This window comes from Zingiber officinale, chromosome 11A (genome assembly GCF_018446385.1).
Source record: "Zingiber officinale cultivar Zhangliang chromosome 11A, Zo_v1.1, whole genome shotgun sequence".
Classification (NCBI taxonomy): domain Eukaryota; kingdom Viridiplantae; phylum Streptophyta; class Magnoliopsida; order Zingiberales; family Zingiberaceae; genus Zingiber; species Zingiber officinale.
This window is the reverse complement of record NC_056006.1, coordinates 58,919,100-58,944,651: the sequence shown is the minus strand read 5'-3', so window position 1 is coordinate 58,944,651 and position 25,552 is coordinate 58,919,100. Positions and strand designations below refer to the sequence as shown.

The 25,552-nt window shown below is 36.5% G+C and overlaps 1 protein-coding gene across 1 annotated transcript; it reads left to right on the top strand.

Annotated features, from left to right (window-relative positions):
* Positions 1 to 7,854: 7,854 nt before the first annotated feature.
* On the top strand, positions 7,855 to 11,163 carry LOC122031410 (3-oxoacyl-[acyl-carrier-protein] reductase, chloroplastic-like). The gene is made up of 8 exons (XM_042590528.1): positions 7,855 to 7,875; positions 8,021 to 8,101; positions 8,213 to 8,332; positions 8,413 to 8,445; positions 10,041 to 10,134; positions 10,797 to 10,807; positions 10,946 to 11,045; positions 11,159 to 11,163. The coding sequence occupies exons 1-8, from the start codon at positions 7,855 to 7,857 to the stop codon at positions 11,161 to 11,163; spliced, it is 465 nt and encodes a 154-aa protein (XP_042446462.1).
* Positions 11,164 to 25,552: the final 14,389 nt, after the last annotated feature.

Here is a 25,552-nt window from a genome sequence, read left to right as displayed (position 1 = left end):
CTGCAGTATTTTATAATACAATCATGCACACACATATAATTGCCCTTGACATGTCCAAGGGTCCAATCACACACATAAAAACTAAAAGTCATAATAGTTGGATCCTTCATCCACAAAGTTAGCACATCCTACTATTAAATATATGACATGTGCATAATTAAACTAATACCAAATACAAGAGGCATAGCTATGATATCAATTGTTGGTTGCTACTGGAAACTAATGGTTCCCCTGACAAAAATTTTGTACATGGTCTTAACCTTTCCTAGCTACCATGTGTTTTTTAAATTAAACTTGGATCGCCTGTGGAACTTAACACGTTTAATCCAAAGTTTAATCTATTTATTCTTTTAGGTTTAGACTCGGATCTCCTGCGGAACTTAACACGTTCGATCCAAATCACCTAAGTTATTAATTTCATTAAATATTAGTTTCCAAAATTGGCTTCCAGGACTGCATGGCGAGGCACATGGCCTTCTTGGATATGGGCTAGACAAAGCCTTTTAAGGAAAGTTAATATTTAATTTCCTTAAATAACTTTAGGTCAACCGAAAAGAACAATCAAATCACAAGGAAAAGAAAAAAAAAGAACACAACATCGAAAACAAATGCGAAATACTAGAATCGCATGCCTCTTGTATTTGGTATTATTTCCAAAAATAACTAATATGATGCGGAAAGGAAAAATACTAGTTATACCTTTTAGAAAGACCTCTTGATCTTCTACCGTATTCCTCTTCTAACCTCGGATGTTGTGTGGGCAACGATCTTCCAAGATGAGGACCACCTAGCACCTTCTTCTTCTTCCTTCAAGTTTCGGCCAAGCACCAAAATCCAAGGATGAAGAACTTTTTCCACCAACTAAGCTCCAAGGGATGCAAGCTTTCTCTCCTTCTTCTTCTTCTTCTCCAAGTAGTATTCGGCCACCACAAAATCTCCAAGCAAGGAAGAGTTTCGACCACCACAAAGAGGAAGAGAGAATGGCCGGCCACAACACCAAGGAAAAAGAGGGAGAGAATAATAGAGGTTGTGTCTCATGAAGGCACCCCAACCCCCTCTTTTATATTCCTTAGCTTTGGTAAATAAGGAAATTTAATTACAATAAAATTTCCTTAACTTTCCTTCAACAATTAATTAAGAAAAATTAAATAAAATTTCCTAATCAATTATATCATGGTCGGCCACCTCATGGAGAGCAAACAAGGTAATTTCAATCAACAATTAAAATTCCTTATTTGTCTTCGGAAATTTTAAAAAATAAAATTTCCCTTTAAAATCCCTTCATGGTTGATAAAAAGAAATTTCTATAATTTTAATTTTTCAACATGTGAATAATTTATAAAGAAGAAAAATAAAATATCTTTCCAATCTACAAATAAGGAAAGAGATCTAATCTCTTTCTTTAATCTTTTGTAGATCCTTTTAAAAGAGATATTTTAATTTTTAATCTCTCCAATAAATTATATCTTTCACATAAGAAAAAATTAAAATTAAAATTCTTTTTAATTTAATGGGGGCCGGCCACCTAAGCTTGGGTTCAAGCTAAGGCCGGCCACCCATGAACCAAGGCTTGGCCGACCCTAGCTTGATCCACAAGCTAGCTTGGCCGACCCCTATATCATGGGTATGAAGGTGGGTATAGGTGGGTATAGTACTCTATAAATAAGAGGCTACGATAGGGACCGAGAGGAGGAATTGGTTTTGGTCTCCCGATAAAATTAAGCATCCCATGTTCGCCCCGAACACACAACTTAATTTTATCAATAATAATTCATTCCACTAGAGAATTATTATTGAACTACCGCACCAATCCCAAATTACATTTTTGGGCTCCTTCTTATTATGAGTGTGTTAGTCTCCTTGTGTTTAAGATGTCGAATGTCTACTAATTAAGTGAGTTACTGATAACTCATTTAATTAATATCTTAATCCAAGAATAGTATCACTCAACCTTATCATCATGTCGGACTGAGTGCACCTGCAGGGTTTAACATGACAATCCTTATGAGCTCATCTTGGGGACATTATCAACCTAGATTTCTAGGACACAGTTTCCTTCTATAATCAACAACACACACTATAAGTGATATCATTTCCCAACTTATCGGGCTTATTGATTTATCGAACTAAATCTCACCCATTGATAAATTAAAGAAATAAATATCAAATATATGTACTTGTTATTATATTAGGATTAAGAGCACACACTTCCATAATAACTGAGGTCTTTGTTCCTTTATAAAGTCAGTATAAAAGAAACAACCTCTAATGGTCCTACTCAATACACTCTAAGTGTACTAGTGTAATTATATAGTTAAGATAAACTAATTTCTAATTACACTACGACCTTCCAATGGTTTGTTCCTTTCTATTTTGGTCGTGAGCTACTATTTATAATTTATAAGATACTGATAACATCATCTTCTGTATGTGGCACCACATACTATGTTATCTACAATATAAATTAATTGAACAACTACAACTAAATGTAGACAATTTGACCAAATATGATTCTTTATTCAAAATAAATGTTTACAAAAGCTTAAGCTTTCAGTATACACTCTAACACAAGACTCCTCCAAGAATGTAGAGGTTCGACCACCACCACCAAGCTCCAAGGGATGTAAGAAACAAAGCTTCCTTTCTCTCCTTCTTCTCCAAGCAATATCCGGCCACCTTCCAAGCTCCAAAGGATGAAGAGTTTCGGCCAAGGAGAAGAAAGAAAAAATAAAAAGGGAGAACTAGAAGGGTCGGTCACACCACTAAGGAAGAGAGGGAGGAAAAATAGAATAGAGTTATTAGCCATGAAGGCACCCCTACCCCTTCTTTTATAATCCTTAATCTTGGTAAATAATGAAAATTTAAATAAAAAACTTCCTTATTACTTTGCCATAAAAAGGAAATTTTAATTAATTAAAACTTATTTCCTTTTCTTAAAACAATATGGTCGGCCACCTCATAATCCCAAACAAGGAAAGTTTTAACAAGAATTAAAACTTCCTAATTTGTTTCCGAAAATTTTAAAATAAAAATTTCTCTAATAATTTATCCCTTCATGGTTGGTTATAAAAGGAAATATATAAATTAAAATTTCTCTATTAAAACATGTGGATGATTTCCAAAAAGGAAAGTTATCTTTAAAATTAAAATCTCCTTACAATCAACAAATAAGGAAAGATATCAAATCTTTTTTTAATCTTTTGTAGAAACTTATAAAAGGAAATATTTATAATTTTAAAACTCTCTTTTAAATCATGAACATGGTTACAAAAAAAGAAAGTTTTCTCAAAATTAAAATCTTCATTTCAATGTACAAATAAGGAAAGATATCATATCTTTTCTTAATCTTTTGTAGAAAGCTATAAAAAGGAAAGATTTAAATTTTAAACTCTCTTTTAAAACCATGGAATCCACATAAGAAAAATTATAAAAATAAAATCCTTTTAATTTTATTGTGGCTGATCACCTAAGCTTGGACTCAAGCTAGGACCGACCACCACTTGGTTCATCCAAGGATTAACTTGGCCGGCCCCTTGCTTGGGCTCCAAGCAAGGCTTGGCCGACCACCTTAAGATGAGTATAAATGTGGGTATAGGTGGGTATAATACTTTATAAATAAGAGGCTACGATAGGGACCGAGAGGAGGAATTGGGTTTGGTCTCCCGATGAAATTAAGCTTCCCGTGTTCACCCCGAACACCCAACTTAATTTCATCAATAATAATTCATACCACTAAAGAATTATTATTGAACTACCGCACCAATCCCAAATTACATTTTGGGCTCCTTCTTATTATGAGTGTGTTATTCTCTGTAATGACCCGCCTTCTACTGACTAAGCTGTAAGGCCGATCGTCACATTATGCTGTGCTAAACTATTCCCTGACCATTACTAACTCTAGATGCGGAAGCTGTACTAATTAAAATCTTGCTAAACTATTATCATTTCTTTATTCTATAGGTGCTAAGGGGTGTAGACTAAGTATACTTAACATATACTACCTCCCCTATGGTCAAGGAACTGAAGTAAATGTTTCCCAACTGTTACCAAGCCTCCCAATCGATCCATTGATCGATCGGAATGGTCAGATCGATCCAGTGATCGACCCAACACGCTACTGTGTTCGAGACGATAATCTGGATCGATCGGCTGATCGATCCAGACCGAGCAATCGATCCAGGGATCGATCCCGGAGCCTTCTGTTCGCGACAGAAATAGCTGGATCGATCGGCTGATCGATCCGGAAGCCTACTGTTCGCGGAACAGATTGCCCAATCGATCAGCTGATCGATTGAAAACCCCCAATCGATCCACGATCGATTGGAGTTTCTGATTTTGCCGTTAAGCTCTGATTTCAGCACTGTTTCGTGCCTCAATCACCCCTACAAGTTCTAAAATAATTGGAAAACATTCTAATTACATTTAAATAACATTCTAAGCATGATTACTAACAATCTAAACAGGTCTTTCATATTTCATGCATCAAAACAACTAAAATGCAGAAATTAACATGATTTAAGGCTAAAGTATTAGTTTGCTAGTTTCTCCAAGATCTCTACTCCAGGTTCCTTCCACACACATCTTTATCATTGCATTGACCTCCAGCCTCCGCTAGTCCATCTTTCCTTTACCTTTATCTGCAGTATAAGGAAAAAGTATCTGTAAGCTTTCGCTTAGTAAGAAACAATCTACCTCACTAAAACATGCATACGGTGCAATTATGATTTGAAAACATGCTATTTGAAATACATACTGAATATGCTAATCATGGCATGGAATACAACACATAGAAAACTAAGCTAATCATGGCAATAAGAGCTAAACATAAACTATCAGGTACATCCATAAAGAAGAACTGAGCTAAGCATGAACTGAGCTAGACTGAAGCTGAATTCAAACTCCACCAACATAACTAATCCTTGTGAGGTTTGAAAAGCTAATAACATAATAGATTAAAATACATAATCATACTGCTAATGGGTCCGGTAACTGTACATGCTATGCGCGCATCCTTAACTAGACCCGGGGTTGCAAGTCCCGAATTTAGTAAGGTTTACTAGGTTATCTAAACCTAGGGACCGACTATGGGAGCCCAGCCCAGTGGATATCTAATCCTGTACAGTGCCCCTACTGAAAATAAAATACTGAATCATAGCTAATTATTTTATCTTGCATTTACTAGGTTATCTGAACCTAGAGGCGACTGTGGGTGCCCACCCATTGGACCGTAGTCCCATATAAGCTGAAGCAAGACTAACTAAACTATTTAAATGCTTCTATTGCATTTTACTGGACTATTAAAAATGTCTACCGTAGCATTTTACTGAGCTAAGCATTTTATCGAACACCTAGTGTGCTTCAACTCTCTCTCTATTAGGGAGACCACCTCTAGGCACCCGACAACGTCTAGAATCTCCAACTGAAAGGAGAAAACGTGTCTGGCCCATCTAGAGGTGCTCGACTAATCCCTAAATCTGTGAGGAGGGTTAAATATACCCTGTATTTCGACAAAAATCTGCATATGACTAATTTAAAAGCACACAACCATACGAGAGCTACTTATACTGCAGGTGAGGGGTTTCTTACCTCCTATTCGAAGTTTCTTACGATTCTAATCGCTAGATTTCTGGAGGAGACGATCCTTTCGACGACCTTCTCGCGTCTAAGCGTTCCTCTCGCGGAGGGGAGCGTCCTCGTGTCGGAGTCGTCGCCGGAAGGTGCCCTTGGCCGGACCTTGACCTTGCTTGTGGTTGGCGCCGAGAGAGGGAGAGGAGAAGTGGGCGGCGGGATTAGGTTGGGGAGAGAAGAAAAGTTACGTTAAAATAACTCTTCACTTATTAACTTTCCTATTTATATTAAGTGATAATTTCGCCCAACTCAAATATAAATATTATTGGTTCCTCTTCCTTTCAGCACAGCCCTGCTGGGTTCATCCGGTTACCTTGGTTCACCATAAGGCATAGGACCCAATAGTTCTTGGGTTCAATCCCCGCTTAAGCTATTTCGTTTTCTATTTATTTTTGCTACTTCCGCTACTCTAAAAATTCTGTAAAAAATATCCTAAAATTCTAGAAAAATCATAGAATAGTTTTGAGAATTTTCGGGCGTTACATTCTCCCTGTGTTTAAGATGTTGAAGACCCACTAATTAAATGAGTTACTGACAACTCTCTTTAATTAATATCTTAGTTCAAGAGTAGTACCACTCAATCTTATTGTCGTGTCGGACTAAGTCCACCTCACTACAACAAAAACCCTCATAGACATCGGTGGAACAACAACAATTTTAAGCAAAAACCATTGTCTTTGAGTATTTTACACCGGTTTTTCTAAAAACCGGTGTCTATGAGCGCAGATTTTAGCTCATAGACATCGGTTTTTTAGCCGATGTCTATGAGCACCCTTTTTTTCGTTAATAGACACCGATTTTAACAGCGGTTTTTTAAAACCCGATGTCTATGCACCAAAATAAAATAATATAATTTTTCCACCAATACTTAGTCAAAATTTACAACACTTCACTCTTCCCTCCAAACCTAAACCTATATCGCGCCGTCCACCGTATACCGTCGTGACACCACCACCACTTTCCTCCTTGCCTCATCTCCCTCTTCCCCTTCCTAGATCTACGAAAGATGGCATCTTTTTCGTGGACGAAGGAGGATATGCTACGGTGCTGCGGTAGCAAGCGTTTCGCCAAGGAGCTCGCCTCCACCTCTCCGTTTTCTGACCTCCACCACGCAATCTAGTCCGCCCACGGGATCTGGTTCAATAAGGTCGCACTTTTGACCTCTTCTTCTACCTCTTTCTCTTTTTCAGTGTTTCTTTTTTATTCTTCCTTCCAACCTCACCACCTTTCTTCTTCCATAAGTCTATCTTTATATTTGCTTTTGTTTTCTTTAATCTGAATCTCTTATTTCTGCCCCGTTGTTGTTTTGGTGCTCGATCATCTGGTAAATCTCATTTCTTTTTTCCTTTAATCCATTTATCAAAGGTATACTTTCCGATCTAAAATTTGTCTTCCATCATATTATTGTTTTGTTTTAGATCCTTAGGTTTTATCTCTTTTTTTTTCTCGATTTTAACTTATGCGGCTGCTTTGATTTGATTTGGTGAAGAAAAAGTGGAGTTTTCTATTGAGATTTGATGGGTTCTCTATCTATGATGGAGCGAGAGCTGATTTCGTCTCGAGTTTGATGGTATTTGTTTAGCGTTTAGTCTGGCGATTGTTGAGTTGCTTTTCTTTTTGTATCTGGAAGATGAGATCGATTATTTCTCATCTAGTGGCGATGCTACTTATTTTGAGACATTTAATGATGTCTTTAACCGTGTGTTTGGAGTCTGCTGTGTAGAACACCTAAGGAAATGGTGAAGGCTATTGCTGTCTTGGGTAACAGTGAGGGTGTTAAGGGCACAATTTACTTCGTCCAGGAAGGAGATGGTGAGAAATCTCTTGAAATACTACTTGTGGAATGCTAAATTCTTTTCAGATATAGGGTTTCAACTTCAACCATTTTGATTTTTCTGTGAATTTGTGATTCGATCTAATTTTGGGATGTAAATCTCTGTGATAGGTCTAACCACCGTCACCGGATCCATCACTGGCCTCAAGCCTGGGCTTCATGGCTTCCATGTGCATGCTCTTGGAGACACCACCAATGGATGCATGTCAACTGGTAAAATTATTTACCTTTTCCTTCATAGCGATCTATTGAGTTGCAAGTTTTTGATTGAAAGGATTAAATTATTGATTATATACTTACGCTCTTGTATACTGCAGGGCCTTATTTTAATCCTGCTGGAAAGTTACATGGTGCTCCTAAAGATGAAAACTGACATGCTGGTGATCTAGGCAATGCCACTGCTAACGAGGATGGTAAGTTACTTTATCATCAGCTCATAATGTTACTTTTGTTATCTATTTTTACCCATATTTACTATAACATTTTTTCTCGTAACAAAAAAAATCAAATGATTTACCCATTTACTATAACGCATTTACTATAAAATGATTTATGCAGATTGAGGCTTCAGGAGGTCAGGCTCTCACTTATGGAGGAGATGTTTCAAAAGAAGAGGATGTGGAATCCATGGTCAAAACTGTTAGTAATGAAGATTGCATAGATCTGGCTTCTTACAATTTCATCTTTGACTTATTTTATTGCATGTGCAATTTTTTTGGGGATCAGTTGACATTTTAGTTAACAATGTAGTTGTCTGGAATTATACTTATGTTCATCTTGTCACGAGACACACTGTTGATGAGAATAAAAAAATCACAATGGAAGGAAGTCATTGACTTGAATCTTACTGGTGTCTACCTTTGCACACAGGCATGCATTTTTCATATCTTATTATCTTGCAATCTTTTATAATGAATACTTATTTCACCATGACAACATTTCTCCTGCAGGCAGCAGCAAAAATTATGATGAAGAAGAAAAAGGTATTCTCTTCATATATATATTTTTAGCAGTTGGTTACCAATTAGCTAAGTCATTAAATATAGTATTTAACCTGAAGGATTTATATCTATATGAGTTGTTGGCTTGGTAAAAACCATATTTATGATTATTCATTTGTTATTAGCATAGACATTGTGGATTTCCAGAAGTAAATCTTGTTATTGAGTTGTCAAAATGTTGCTTCTAATTAAACCCTATCATTAAAATTGATTATTACAAGGAAGGGAAAATGCTACCAGAAGAGCTAGAAAATAATTTGGAGGAAATGGATAGAAAAAGATTTCTCAGTTTGTGATTTCTAGATAAAGAAAAAATGGGAAATCATTTGATGTGATTGTTCTTTTATTTTGTTGATCCTTAGCATTAGCTAAGATCAATGTTCCCTTTGGTTCAAATACTACCTAGACCAATCAAGTGTTTGGTATACCTAAATTCTGGAAATAATGGTGTCAAAATTGTTGGAACATTGATGATTTAGGTGGATGGGATGAATAGATGGCATGAAGTTTTCGATAAAACATAAGTCAAATTAAGGTTAGTAGCAAATATGCATGTGTGATAATATCAAGGCTCAGAATTTGGAATCGTGCTAAAGTTTTAGACTTTGACTGAAATGATACAATTTCTTGTTTCATCATGTGGTGTTGATGTAGAGTTAGAGAGGAAGGAGATAAAAAAGAAGAGAAGATAACTATATACCTAACTTTGATCTATGCCCGCAACTTCTAACTTTGTGTCCATGTACAGAATTGACATTGTATTATATGAATACAAGGTACAAAAGGATAACAAACATTATTAATTCAGCTTGAAGTATTTTGTAGTGTGTCCAAAATTTTTGGATTTCAATACGGCGTGATACTTATCAACATGACTGACACAATAACTTAGGATACATTACTTGTTGTCCGACATTGTACAATATTTTATTAGAACAATATTTATAATATTCAGTTTTGATAATTTATTAGAACCATTTTAAAAACTCGTCACTACCTTAAATAAATTCAACATTTACATTCATATAATCATAATTCAGATAGGTTCACATATTCAACTCCTCCTTGATCTGCGTTACCTGTCCTTAGTCCTTTGAACACATCCTTGATCCAAATCACCTACCCTTGAGTCCTCTCGATCTGGGTCATTTGCCCTTGAGTCCACTCAGCGTATGCTGCTTATACTTGATTTGGAGATATCTATCTCTGAGTCGAGTTACCAAATCCAATCGGCATGACTAAACTGCACACTTGATGCACCAACATCAAATACAAATCGATAACTTAATCCTTTGTCAAATATAAAAAATGATTAACCTTAATCACAATGGAACTGATAGAATTTTTTGGGAAAATGTTTAAAATGATTTAGTATTCCAAATTCTAATAAAATGCATATTTGCAAATGAAAGTTCAAAAACTTTGTATGGAAATATGTGTTATGAAACTTGAAGTAGCCAATACAAAATCCACAACTTTGTAAAGTTGCATGCTGAATTATGTTTGTTGTAATTATCAGGTGCATTCTAAATTGGTGATATTTAACAGGTGAATTCTAACTTGGTGATAATTAACAGGTGAATGCTATTGTGCCGGGGTTCATTGCATCTGGTATGACAGCTAAACTAGGAGAAGATATAGAGAAAAAGATTTTGGAAACTATTCCAATGGGTATGTATGTTTTGAAATATTCATTCCTTCGATATACCGAACTATCATATCGCCTTCACAAGTATCGAAAATACACTTGCTAGATTTAAAAAATGAACTATCTCCTTCACAAGTATCGAACTATCATATCGTCTTAACTCTTATCAGTTCACTTCTATTAATCTCTTGGAGTTGGATAAATATTATTCCTTTTGCTTTGATTCTGTTTAATTTTTATCAAGATTGTAGTTATATCTAAGAGGTCAAGGAATATGCAGGCCAAGGTTCTAGGTGCTCTCTAGCCCACATTTTGCACCTCCTTTGAGCTGGAGATAGATATCTAAGAGGTCAAGGAATATGCAGGCCAAGGTTTTAAAACACGGTTTCTAGTGGCTTAGGGACCAACTCAAATACTGCAAACTTCAAGAAACACGTTGACAACAAAGATCTTATTCTTTCTTCACCAAAACCGGTAGGTTCTAGTTCAGGAAAATATTCTATATTTGAAGATGAGAGTACGATATTGATAGCATGGGATTGTCTTTTTTCTTTGTTGAGGAAAGCTGAAGCCAACCAACAAGCATTTCGAGCATCTAATGGGGTCAGCATCATTCTACCATTCCTGATATCTGATCACCACTGAGCTGGTGTTCTTCGGCTGTTATCTTGTTTGATCATTGAAGATGTTCTTCAGGTATGTATTAGTATCTGATTCTTCTTAAAAGGATGAATGTTTCCATGTGGAACTTAATTACCCTATTCTTTACAGAAGTTTGGAATATTAACCAAATTGATTCTTTCATCTCATAAGTTGAAGTTTATATCTTACCAGGTTCATCCAAAAGAGCTAGGTGCACTAATTGAGATTCTCAAGAGTGATATGATAACAAGTGTTTCTGGATCTCAATACAAACTTCAAAATGATGCGAAATGTGATATGTTAGGTTCGCTTTGGTGTATCCTTGGAGCAAATAATGCAGCACAACGAGTATTTGGAGATGCCACTGGATTTTCTTTATTATTGACCACACTACATAACTTTCAGGGTAGTGAGCTTCCAGATGTTCTGCAATACTTTTTTTTTTGTGTGTTATGCACAATTTGTGAATTAATCTTACTTTTGGTTGGAGAATTACCTAGGATGCACTGCTCTCTTGCTTGAGACAATCAACCCATTTCTTTCCCCTTGGGCTTCCCTGCATCAGCAAATCAGCTAGTGCTGCAACAGCACCATGCTCATCCACAATCATCTTCTTGAAGTCATGGACAGCAGAGAGGATGAACAATGTAGCAGCTGCATTCTCCCTTGCCTCAGTAGTTAACCCATATCTCAGAACATATACTATTAATTCCAAACAACCATTCTCCTCCATAATCTTTCTCTTGTTTTCATCATGAATAGATATGTTCAATATTGCAGTCAGGGCATTCTCTTGAGCAACTGGATTTGTAGACCGGAAAAGCCGGTAGAGAGCTGGGATTGTTCCACCCTCTGTAATGAAAGACCTATTCTCCTTCCCGGTTTTTGCCATTAATCGGAGTTCACGGGCTGCAACAGCCTTCACTTCCTGCGAACCAGCTGATAATTGTTCTACTAGCATTAACACTGTGATTCGGTTAGCCTTGATTGCTGTGATTCGGTTAGCAGCTAATGATGTTGGGAGTCTGAACAAGGCCTCGATGTTTGAAGTCTTGATTGAGTTGCTTCTTTTTTGGAAGACAAATGGTTTATTGCCATTCTTCATTGTTTTAGTAGGTCTTGTGGATGCAGGTTGATAGAGTATAAATATGAACTATTGTGACATCTTTGACTTGAGGAATCATATAATAGTTTTTGGTAGGATGCTGTGTGGTATTGTTCTCTGCCACAAGTTATGCGCTAAAAAAGCATGGTTAATTTGTTGTTAACTGTGGATATTGTAGATTTTTGAAGTACATGATGATTTGTTATTGACTTGCATACAAAAGAAGAGAAGTTTATTTACTATGTGTAGTTCTTGTTTGTGTGAACTCTTAATCATTTTCTATTTATTTCAGGTTCTTCATAACATTACTATTGCAGAATACTTTCACCGGAATATGCTACGTGATTCAATAACTCCTATTAATCTATTTTTGATTTTGTGGATAACTTTGCTGCAAACTATGCTCTGAAGAGAGTTTATTATGTCAACTATGCATTGGGGATATCTGGACGCAGGAAACCTTGCTGGCATCTATTATGAGCAAAGTCAACTTGACATGGCAATTCTGCATTACAAGCAAGCTATCAACTATGATTCTACCTTTATTGAAGCTTACAATAATCTGGTAAGTTGATAATGGTCTAATATGTCAAAATGTGGTATCCTTCTTGATGGTGAGCCAGGTTAGTTAATGATCGACTTTCTTGCACATTAAAAGGGGAGTGCTCTCAAAGACGCTGGACATGCTCTCAAAGACGCTGGACATTATAGGGTGACTTTTTAATTTGGAGATTTTTATTCTCTTAAGTTTTTTTTCCTTGTTGAATAACTTCATTTTAATAATTTTTCCCAAGTCATGCTTTGCTTTACAACCTAACCATCCACAAGCATTGTCAAGCCTTGGCAGCATATACATGGATTGGTAAGCTTTAGAAATGTTTGATGGCAACTGTTCGGATAGTTTATTTTTGTTCCTTAATGAAACTTCTCTTCATGCAGCAACATGATGAGTGTTCCTGCATCATTCTATAAGGCAACTTTAGCAGTTACAACAGGGATATCTGCGCCCTTCAACAACTTGGCTATTATATACAAGCAACAGGTAGAGTACTATATCTGTCTTTTTCATTGCAATCATGTACTAACAACATGTTCATTGCCATCACGCCCTCGCAATCATGCTTGGTTTTTTGTCAAACAGTTGGCTACAGCACGTTTATGTTTTAACAAGATACAGTTAGAATGCCATCTAGACTGCTATGAGATTGAAGTGAGAAGGATCATCAGTGATGGATGGTCGTTGACCATTTAGTGCAACTACCTCTCATTTTAGTTGGGAAGCATCTGCATTGGCTTTGACAAATACAGTTTAAAATATTTTATTGGATCAAACTTTTCTTAGGGATATGAATTCCAGTTTACTATGTGGAATTTTTGTAAAAATCACTTCTCGCTTTTATTTCTTCCTTATTCAATCATGAGATTTTTGTCTATTTATATTGGCAAGATACTTCGGCTAATTTTGTTAATTTGGTAGATACTAGGCAGCACCTACACAACTACACTGCTAGTTCAACCTTTGCTTCCTGTGTGGATATTCAATCATGAGAATTGCTGCTTTCTGCTAGTTCTTCGCAGACTGCTATTGATGGTCTTGTCAATAGAGGGAACACATTTAAGGAGATTGGTAGAGTTACTGAAGCAATTCAGGATTATATACGTGCTGTGAATATCAGACCAACTATGCCTGAAGCCCATGCAAATTTGGCTTCAGCTTACAAAGATAGGTAATTTCTTCTTTGAATTTGTGCTGGTGTTGGATTATATCAGTATCTTACATCTATGATTCTTCTTTCTATTTATTTGTGGTTGAGATAATTGATGAATGTTTCTCTTTTTAAGCATTCCAATTACTCATCTTGTTACCTGGTGCTCTTACTGCTTTTTCAACTATGATTTTTGGTCTTGATTTACTAATATATTATTTATGTGTTTTTACAGTTTACAAATCTCAAGTACTCCAGAGTTGAAATTGATGAAGTGCGGTTCGAGTGGGCTGAATGTATGTTAGATTACATTTGAAGTGCGGTTCTACCTTGATGTGTTAAAAGAATGTTCTACCTTGATTTTGATATCTATTAGCTAGCTTTTGATGTAAAAACAATGTTTGGGTATTTTATAGATACTGTTGTAAGAAGATTATTTATATAATTTGTAAATATTTGTGTATTTTATGGATATTGTTGAATGAAAAATATTTGTATAATTTGTGAATATTTGTGTATTTTTTTTTATTATTGTCGATTTTTCATTGTTTCGGAAATCAAATTTGTGCTGTTAAAAAATATACATATTACATCAGTTTTCCACCGCTGTAAAACCGGTGTTATTAACTAATATTACATCGGTCATTTACCGCTGCCAAAACTGGTGTTATTAACATACAATATTACATCGGTTTTACACCGTTGATGAAACGGTGTCGTTAAGTGATACTACATCGGTTAATAACCGATTCGAAGACCGGTGTCGTTAAGTGATACTACACCGGTTTTAACCCGATGTCTAAAATGACAGACTTTTAACATCGGCTTCATAGACATCGGTCGAAAATGAAATAGACACCGGTGGAAAACCGATGTCTATGAGGGTTTTTGTTGTAGTGCCTGCAGGTTTAACATGACAATCCTTATGAGCTCCTCTTGGAGACATTATCAACCTAGATTACTAGGACACAGTTTCCTTCTATAATCAACAACACATACTATAAGTAATATCATTTCCCAACTTATCGGACGTATTGATTTATCGAGCTAAATTTCACCCTTTGATAAGTCAAAGAAATAAATACTAAATATATGTACTTGTTTTTATATTAGGATTAAGAGCACACACTTCCATAATAACTAAGGTCTTGTTCTTTTATTAAGTCAGTATAAAAAGAACTTACCTAAATGGTGCTACTCAATACACTTAGAGTATACTAGTGTAATTTATTAGTCAAGATAAACTAACACCTAATTACACTACGACTATTCCAACAGTTTGTTCCTTTCTATCTTAGTCGTGAGCAATTGTTTTAATTTATAAAGAAGTGATAACATGATCTTCTGCGTGTGACACCACACACCATGTTATCTATAATATAAATTAATTGAACAACTACACTTAACAAATAGATGTAGATATTGACCAATGTGATTCTTTTATTTCTAAATAAATGTTTATACAAAAGCTAGGCTTTTAGTATACATTCTAACAATCTCCCACTTATACTAAAATACTATGCTGCCATATATCCTGTCATACATCTGATTCCCAACACTTCAACATGCCCATCAAAAGCTCTTGCCTTAAGGGTCTTAGTGAAAGGATTTCTCAAGTTATCATCTGATGCAATCTAGGCGGCAACAACTTCTCCTCGTTATATATATGATGTTTCGTATTGGGTGGTACTTGCTCTCTATTGTGTTTACTTGCCTTATGGACTTATGGTTTCTTCAAGTTTGCTATTGCACCATTATTATTACAATAAATTGTAATAATTTTGGGCAAACCAGAAATCATATCTAAGTCTATCATGAAGTTTCTGAGCCATTCAACTTCTATGGCTGTCTTAGAGATTGTCACATACTCAGCTTCTATGGTGGATGTTGGATCGAGACGCGCTAGAGGGGGGGTGAATAGCGCTCGCAGTTACTTTGTTCGATTATCGGAATCGTAAAAACTCATTCAGAAATAACGCAGTGGAAAGTAAATAGAAAGGAAAGAAAACATGAGCCTAAGGCGACTCCTACTCGAAGGCCCATCCGATCCTTGATCGCTTCTGTGGGCAACAACTATAGGCTCGAATAGATTTACAAGTTTAAGTACAAGAAGCAAAATAAAGAATGTAAATAAACTTTTACGACAACTAAAATGCCACTGAGTCTCCCAGTCGTCATAACAGTGCTGCGTGTACTCAATGAGTTCATCAATGCGCAGAATCTGGGAGTTGTTGTTCCTCATCGCTGCTCAAGTCCCCTTATAAAGGCATCCAAGGCGCCAAAGCCTCCGGCGCCTCCAGCTCCGTCCATCAGGTACGTAGCCGACCATTCTGCCATCGCCTGATGGCCCACACACTTTAAGGCGCCTCCAATGGAGCATCCAGTGCCTCGCACCATAAAGGGCGCCCGCTGGGGTCTCGCAGCCCATGTCAGCACCAGGCGCCTCCAGCTCCACGGAGGCGCCTCGATGACTATTCATCTGAGGCTATTCTCGACTTTCATCCCCGCAAGATACATTAATCCCAAACATACTCAGAAAGCACAAAGTTACAATAGGCACGGACAGTCAACTGGAACCGACTTCTTACCTGAACCCAGGCTCGACCCGACGCCCACCGTTCTCCTACTTAAATGCCCTCACCTACCTGAACACCTCTCGCAGATTTACCCTGCTAGCAGTGATCCTCCAGATTGATCCACCCTGCCCAGCACTCGACGCTTTTCTGACTTGACATCCTCCGCCAGTCCTTTTCACCACTGACCAGATTCTTCTGTCAGCACCTGAACCCTGCCCCGCCACCAACTTAGCTACCACTTATGATTCCAGTATTCTTCATTCTTCCAATACTCAAGGATTTATTAAACATAAACACCAACTTGAACTATCAAACATGAATTGATCATTCTGACCATGTCTCCCCTTTAGACAACCTAAATTCAAAGTTGGCAAATGAATCAAATAAAGAATAGATTCAAGTAAAAACATTTAAAGCAAGCATAGCATTAAGTTTAGGCTCCCCCTTAACTGTTACTCCCCCTTTAATATTTTGTTATTCATTATTTTAAATTTGAATTTGCTACTCTCATTTTTGAATTTGAATTTAATAATTATTTGAGTATTTTAATTTGCTACTCTCCCCCTTTGCCATATATAAAAAATAATCAAAATAGTTATTTGATTTTTAAAGAGGGATAGCAAGACTTTGATAACACTTAACATTTTATAATTTTCTTTTCTTAGTAAAATTTTTGGAAAGTAATGAGTTAAATTTTGCAAAACTATGCTTTACTTAAGAAAGTAAGAATAGTTAGATTTAAAAGTGGGCTAAGTTTTAAAATTTTGAAAATAGCTATGTAGATAAAATTTAGCTAAGCTCTTTGCACGTATTGGATTTTGAAAACTATAGCTTAGGTTAAAAAACTTAGCTTAATTTTTAAACAATACTTATTGAATTTTAGGATAAGAAGGGAGTGGAGTAGCTAAAAATTTAGTTTAGGTTATTTATTCAAAGTCAGTTGGTCCTTAAGTCCAAGCTTGAGTCAAGTTCAATAGATTTCAAATTATCCAGTTTTACTTTAAGAGGTAAGATCAAACATGCTTATACACCGTGCTATCTACCAACTGTCTAATCTTTAGCTACTTGTCGATTAGAGGGCAATACTTTTAGTAAGTCAAGTTAAGTTCATTTGGTAATTAATTCAAGATAGATTTGACTAGATGAAAACTTGACTTTGATTGATGTATATTCTTCGTGAGACTGCACATATTGATGCATGATATATAAGCATTCTTGAGTCCGGCATACTTGCATCTATCATCAAGTGTCTATGTCTTTCAAACACAATCAAGGTATACCTAGGTGTTTGTGAGATGCTCTAGCTTAAGTCTAGGGAACATGATTTCTAGGGAAAGCCTAAGTAAAGTCCAATTTTGAAATTTCTCTAAAAAGAGATTTTAAAATCATTTTCCTAGAATTTGAAAAATATATGTAAAAGCAAGATGATTAAGTAAAAGAAACACCTATTCTACCAAGACATTCCTTTTATTCTAAGTGCACTAAACTCAAGTTCGTGTAAGGGTTTTGTAAAATGTCACCTAGGTTTGATTTGGACTCAACATGGTTGAGTGCAATTTCACCCTTAGCTACGTGATCCCTTACAAAATGGTGTTTTACCTCTATGTGTTAATAGGATTTTTGGTCAGATTAATTGAGCTGATATTATCAATAAAGATTTTTGTATTTTTATATTCTAGTTGACAGTCTTTTAATGTATGCATCATCCACAATAGTTGAGATGCACACTCTCCTAGGGCTATGTATTCAACTTCTGTAGTAGATAAAGCAACACAATGTTGCTTTCTGCTTGACCAACTTACTAGGCATTGACCTAGAATTTGGCAGCTACCACTTGTACTTTTTCTGTCTAATTTGCACCCGGCATAGTCCGAATCAGAATAGCCAAAAAGGTAAAAGGTGCAAGTTATAGGGTACCAAAGTCCTACATTTAGAGTACCTTTAATGTACCTAAGTATTCTTTTAACGTATGTTAGGTGTGACTCTTTTGCACAGGATTGGTATCTTGCGCACATACCTACTGCAAACAATATATCGGGTCGGCTTGCAGTTAGGTAAAGTAAGCTACCTATGACACTCCTATAGTACTTTGGATCTACTGGTTTTCCTTCTGGGTCAGAGTCAATGTTGATGTTGGTTGCCATTGGAGTATTTATTATTTTTGAATTTTCCATGCAGAATTTTTTAATTAACTCCTTAGCATATTTAGTTTGATAAATGTAGATTTCATCTTTGGTTTGTTTTATTTGTAAGCCTAAGAAAAAGTTGAGTTCCCCAACTATACTCATTTCAAATTCATTTTCCATTAATCTAACAAATTCTTTTAAAAACTTCGAGTTAGTTGAGCCAAAAATTATATCGTCAACATAGATTTGGGCTATAAAGATATTTTTTTCTATAGTTTTTACAAATAGGGTTGGATCTATTTGTCCTTGGTTAAAACCTTTGGATATTAAATAATTAGATAATCTTTCATACCATGCCCTAGGGGCTTGTTTTAGTCCATATAAAGTCTTTTTTAGTTTAAATACATGATTTGGGTAGTCTAAGTCTTCAAATCCTGGGGGTTGGCTTATATAGACCTCTTTTTTAATAAACCCATTTAAGAAGGCTGACTTGATATCCATTTGATATAATTTAAATCTTTTATGGGCTGCATAGGCTAGCAACATCCTAATGGATTCGAGTCTAGCTACTGGTGCATATGTTTCATCATAGCCCAAACCTTCAACTTGGCTAAATCCTTTGGCTACTAGTCTGGCCTTATTTCTTACTATCTCACCATGATCATCTAATTTGTTTCTAAAAACCCATTTGGTGTCAATTATGGACTTATCTATGGGTTTAGGTACAAGTTCCCAGACTTGGTTTCTTTCGAATTGTGCTAGCTCTTCCTGCATAGCAATGATCTAGTCTGGGTCGGGTAGGGCTTCTTCTATGGTCTTAGGCTCAATCTTTGAAATAAGGGCAATCCGACTAAGATTTCTATAGGAGGATCTAGTTCTGACTCCTAGGTTTGGGTCACCCAAAATTTGGTCAGGTGGGTGAGAAGTATTTACTCTAGATGGTCTTATGTGTGGGTCAGAAACTGGTTCTTCTGGTTTATTAAGGTTAGGTTGGATTTCATCTTCTTCTATAGTTCTTGGATTAATGTCAATATGTTCATTTATATTAGGTAGGTTGTTTTCTTCATCAAAGATTACATTAGTTGTTTCTTCCACTTTTAAGGTATTTTGATTATATACTCTAAAGGCCCTACTAGTTGAGGAGTATCCTAAGAATATTCCTTGGTTAGATTTGGGTGTAAATTTTCCTAAGTAATCCTTAGTATTTAAAATGTGAACTTTACAACCAAATACTTTTAAATAATTTAGGTTGGGAATTTTATGGTAATAAAGTTCATAAGGTGTTTTATTGTGAGGTTTGTTAATTAGAATTCTATTTTGAATATAATTTGTTGTATTTATGGCTTCGGCCCAAAATTGATGATTTAAGTTATACTCATTTAGCATGGTTCTAGCTGCCTCTTGTAGGGTTCTATTTTTACGTTCCACTAGACCATTTTGTTGGGGGGTTCTAGGACATGAAAATTCATGTTGGTATCCATTTATTTTACAAAATTGGGTAAACCTATGATTTTCAAATTCTCCCCCGTGATCACTTCTGATACGTTTAATTTTAGTATCTTTTCATTTTCTGTTAATTTGCAGAAATTACTAAATATTTCAAAGGTTTCATCTTTTGTTTTTAGAAATTTTACCCATGTGAATCTAGAGTAGTCATCAATTATAACTAAGCAATACTGGTTCTTGCTTAGTGACTTGTCTCCATGTGAATCAAATAGGTCAAGATGAAGGAGCTCAAGCACAGAGTTAGTTCTTTCTAGATTCGTTGACTTGTGTGTTGATTTGGTTTGTTTTCCTTATTGACAAGCATTACAGATTGAGTTTTCAATGAATTTTAATTTTGGCAAGCCTTTAACTAGGCCATTTTGACTCATTTTAGAAATGAGTCTAGTGTGAGTGTGACCCAGTCTTCTATGCCACAGTTGGATTTCCTCTTGTTGTGTCATGAGACACTTTATTGAGGATATTGATAGGTCAATTGTGTAGATGTTATTCTTTCTAAGTCCCTTAAGTCTGATTTCAGGGTTTTCGATGTTTTTAACTAAACACCCAGATTTGTCAAAATTGACTAAGTATCCACTATCACACAATTGACTTATACTTAGTAAATTAAAGTTAAAATTTTCAACCAATAAAACATTTCGAATAATGAAGTCAGAACTAAGTTCAATATTACCTTTTCCGATTACTTTTAGTTTACCGTCGTTGCCGAATGCAACCGATCATAAATTCTTGTATTTGAGTTTAGTAAACTTCAACTTATCTCCAGTCATGTGTCTGGAGCATCCACTATCCAACATCCATTGATCCAATTCTTACACATGAAGTAGTTGAATTGGTTTCTATTAATGGATTTAAAGATAGCTTAATTGAAGTAGGCTCTCTTGTTTTCCATCTCACCCAGTCTAAGTTAGCAATCAATTAACCCTATGGGTTTGAAATTAAGTTTTAAAGATTTTTTAAATAATTTTGAAAAGATTTTTAAAAGAGTTTTGAAATTGAGTTTTAAAACAAAAATAAATATTTATTAATTTTGAATTTGAATTAATTATAGTTACTAATTTGATTATGAATTTGAGTTTTAAATTCCTTAGTCATCTCACCCGATCTAAATTTTTAATTAGGGAATCCTATAATTTTCGTGAGATGAATTGAGGTTCAATTTAAGGGTTTTGTTTAACTTTGTGTTAGATTTAGGTTTAGCTTTGGGTTCAACAAGTAAGCATTCTTTGGATAAACTTCTGGGCTATGGTGAGTCACAAGGAACTCATTAAAGTAACCATGCCTTCGAGGTTTTCCAAATAGTCCTACCCATTGAACTTAATACTAAACCTTGGTCTAACTAGTTAGGATCCATTTAAGAGTAGCTTCGGTCAGTTCCACTTGGCCAAATACACCAGGTCGAAGCCATATCTTCCTAGACATGCGATGCCCAAGCTTCCCTAACGTACTATCATCCAAAAACTTTACCAGTACTGTAGGTCAAGTTAAACCTAGCCCGTTTTTTCTAACCTTAATTACACTGCCGGGTAGTCTACTCTTATTTACCCATTTCGGGTAGATTAAGTTCGGTTACCCAGTCGGGTAGTTTAGTTGGAGGTGCCAGTTATTCTAGATCCTCCTTCAATATTTTTTATTTGTTTGAATTTTGAATTTTAATTTTTAATTTAATTTCAAATTTTGAATTTTGAATTTTAATTTTTGTTTAATTTAATTTCAAATTTTGAATTTTGAATTTTAATTTTGAATTTTGAATTTTAATTTCGAATTTTTAATTTCAAATTTTAAATTTTGAATTTTAATTTAATTTTTAATTTCAAATTTTGAATTTTAATTTCAAATTTTTAATTCCAATTTTTGAATTTTGAATTTTGAATTTTAATTTCGAATTTTTTATTTCAAATTTTGAATTTTGAATTTTGAATTTTAATTTTTAATTTCAAATTTTGAATTTTGAATTTTGAATTTTGAATTTTTAATTTAATTTCAAATTTTAATTTTGAATTTTTAATTTAATTTCAAATTTTTAATTTAATTTTGAATTTTAATTTAATTTTGAATTTTGAATTTTAATTTCAAATTTTTAATTTTTTATTTTGAATTTTTTATTTTGAATTTTAATTTAATTTTGATTTTTTAATTTTGTTTTATTAAGATTGTTTTCCTTTTTGCTCCCCTTGGATCATAGCCTCGATATGGTCTATTGAGGTAGTGTATTTGATCCTTCGGGATCCAATATTGACCAAGTCCAACTTGATTGACCAATTTGGACTTGGGGACCCATGTTTGGACTGATTTACTATTTGGTTTGTTTATTAAAGATAAATAAGATTTATATTTCTTTTTGGTTTTATATCCTAGCCAGTTCTATTGTAAACGACTCTTTGTGTCCCAAGAATTAGGTCAAGATTCTTGGAGCCTAAAGAAAACCATTCTAAGGTATTTTTTAAATCCTTGACCTGATTTTTCAAACTCGAATTTTCTTCCTCAAGTTTTTGCACTTGAGTTGAATTTTCGGTCTGAATTTGATCAGGTAAGGATTTAGAGTTAGTCACTTCTTTAAGGACAGCTACTTCCTTTACAAGTGACTTAATCTTAAGGTTTGACTTAGCTAACTTGCGTAAGTAATTGACTAAATTATTAAGTCTAGGAATACTTACAGCGGAGTCTGGCCCTTCGGAAAGGGATGCGGATCCGTGGCTTCGCTCGGACTCGGCCTCTGGCTCGCTCTCGCTCTCGGATTCGTCGATATGGTCCCAGGCCATCAACGCGAGTAAACTCGTCTGATCGAGTTCGTCGTCGTCATCCTCCGAAGAAGATTCATCCCACGTCGCCTTCAGGGCCTTCTTCCTTCTTTGCTTTTTTACTTCCTTTTGGTTGGGGCAGTTGGCTTTGATGTGCCCCTTCTGGTTGCATCCATAGCAGATTACTTCAAATTTTACCTTAGAACTCGGTTGGACCTCCTTAGATTGTACCGCCTTCTTCAGGTCTTTCTTGTTGAAGCCCTTCTTCTTCTTGTAGAGCTTCTTCACGAGGTTCACGAGTTCGCTGGTCAGTTTGTCTTCTTCATCTTCTGAGTCGGGTTCGTCTTCTGATTCCGGTTCAATTTTTTGCCTTAATCTTGGTTCCCGTGTTTGACTGGTACCTGCAACCAAAGCAACCCCCTTCTCGGTTGGCTGTGCATTAGTCTACTCATGAAGTTCAAACTCAGAAAATAACTCATCTAATTTTAAACAAGACAAGTCCTTGGAGACTTTGTAGGCATCTACCATTGATGCCCACAATGTACTCCTTGGAAATGAGTTTAGAGCGTACCTTATGACGTCCCGATTCTCGACTTTCTGCCCGATCGCATGAAGAGAGTTGAGGATGTCTTGAATCCGTGCGTGGAGCGAACTCGCCGTCTCTCCGTCTTACATTTTTAGATTGTATAGTTTATTAAATAATAAGTCACGCTTACTTACCTTGGTTTCCGAGGTGCCCTCGTGGAGTTCGATCAGCTTTTCCCAAAGCTCCTTTGCTGATGAGAATGGACCATCTCTATTGAGCTCTTCCTTGGTCAGTCCACACTGGAGGATGCAGGTCGCTTTGGCATCAGCTTCCACCTTCTTGATTGTGGCAGATTCCCATTTTTCGCAGGGTGTCGCCTTGCCGTCTTCGTCGGATGGGAGTAGTAGTCCGGTTTTGATTATCATCCAGGTATCAAATTGTGTCTTCAGGAAGATTTCCATTCGCCCCTTCCAATATCCGAAGTCTTCTCCGGAGAAAAGTGGGGGGCGAATGGTGCTGAACCCTTCTTGTTGGGCCATTTGTAATATCGACAATATATGTAAAACAAAAACAAAAGAAATGTGCCAAGACTGGGTGTTGGATTAGCAGTGCGAGAAGATAAGGATAAGAAATATTGAACTCGAGTGGTGTTGCACCAGCTTCGAGTAAAAACCGATTCGTAAAATAATTAGAATGTAGCTAATTAGCTAATTCTAATTGACTCCGAAAAAACAGAAAATAACCACAAAAAAATGTGTGATTGGTGGTTGCACCAGATCAACGCGACCCCGCTCTGATACCAATTGTTGGATCGAGACGCGCTAGGAGGGGTGAATAGCGCTCGCGGCTACTTCGTTCAATTATCGAAATCGTAAAAACTCGTTCAGAAATAACGCAGCGGAAAGTAAATAGAAAGGAAAGCAAACACACAGAAGGACATGGAGAATTTACTTCGTTCGGAGCCTGTAGCGACTCCTACTCGAAGGCCCGCGATCCTTGATCGCTTACTGTGGGCAACAACTATAGGCTCGAATAGATTTACAAGTTTAAGTACAAGAAGCAAAATAAAGAATGTAAATAAACTTTTATACCAACAACTAAAATGCTAAATTGAAGCTCCAGGTCGTCGGTGTCGAGTTGCAGCACTTTGGAATGAGTTCGTTAGTCGTTGAATGCAGAAGAATCACTTGGGAGTTGTTGTTCCTCACTGCTGCTCGAAGTCCCCTTATAAAGGGCATCCAAGGCGCCTTGAAAGCCTCCGAAGGCGCCTCCGAAGCTCCGAGTCCACCGTGCAAATGAGCGCTGACCATTCTGCGCTTATCGCCTTGATGGCGCCTTCATACATCTTTAAGGCGCCTCCAATGGAGCATCCAAGGTGCCTTCGTGCACCATAAAGGCGCCTCCAGTGGGTCTGCGCAGCCACGACACCTTAACACCCGAGGCGCCTCCAAGCTCCATGGAGGCGCCTCGGACACTGTTCATCCGAGGCTATTCTTCGCACTTTAGTCCCTACAAGATACATTAATCCCAAATATACCCTGCAGCACAAAGTTAGTACAATACAACATAAAATATGATAACAGAGTAATGACAGTCTCCGGAATGTCCGGGTCTGACTTCGGATTTTCGTCCGGAAACCCTAGGTCGACCCGACGCCTACTGTTTCCTCTACGGGGAACGCATTCTCACCTACTCCACTCAGGAGATTTACCTGCTGCCAGTGCGATCCTCCAGATCGACTGGACTTTTGCTCAGCACTCGACGCTTCCGGACTTTCTGCTGGACATCCACTTCCCGGCTAGTCCAGTCTTTCACCTGGTTTGCGACACCAGGACTTTCCACTTAGGGTTACCACCCCCTAGGACTTTTGCCTGACGCCATCGACCTGCCAAGACTTTCCGCATAGGGTTACCACCCCCTATGACCTAGGGTTACCACCCCCTAGGCTTTTCCCTTTGCCTAACCGCAGCTAGGACTTTCCTGAAATACTCAAGCAGACTTGTTAAATCACAAAACACCTTAACTTTGAATCCTTTGCCATTATCAAAACACGAGTTCGATCGTCGGATGCTTCCCGCACCAATAGTGGAGTCCGGAAAAGCACCTATGCTTAACATTCCTCCATAGTTATGGCTTCACCTCCTAAAGTAAACATAAAATCCCGATGTCGACTTACTATTGTCCCTTTCTGATTGGAAATCAAAAATCCGTGTAACTTACAGGGATCAAATTATTGCCTTGTAAACTAGCATATAATCTCTAGTTCCTTTAAGGTACTTTAATATATGCTTTACGGCAGTCTAGTGTCCTGGTCCTGGGTTACTTCGATATCTGCTAACCATGCCCACGGCAAAACAGATATCCGGTCTCGTTCATAGCATACATTAGGCTTCCGATAGCCGAAGCATAAGGAACTGCCTTCATGTCCTCTATCTCCTTTGATGTCTTCAGAGACATTTATTTAGATAAAGCTACTCTATGTCTAAAAGGTATAAAACCTTTCTTGGAGTCTTGCA

What these genes read in the sequence shown, in the direction of transcription:
- LOC122031410 (XM_042590528.1), top strand. Translation starts at nt 7,855, where the DNA reads ATGCCACTGCTAACGAGGATG. An exon ending in TGCCACTGCTAACGAGGATG is followed by an intron (nt 7,876 to 8,020) that starts GTAAGTTACTTT and finishes TGATTTATGCAG; the next exon opens with ATTGAGGCTTCAGGAGGTCA. An exon ending in TGGAATCCATGGTCAAAACT is followed by an intron (nt 8,102 to 8,212) that starts GTTAGTAATGAA and finishes TTAACAATGTAG; the next exon opens with TTGTCTGGAATTATACTTAT.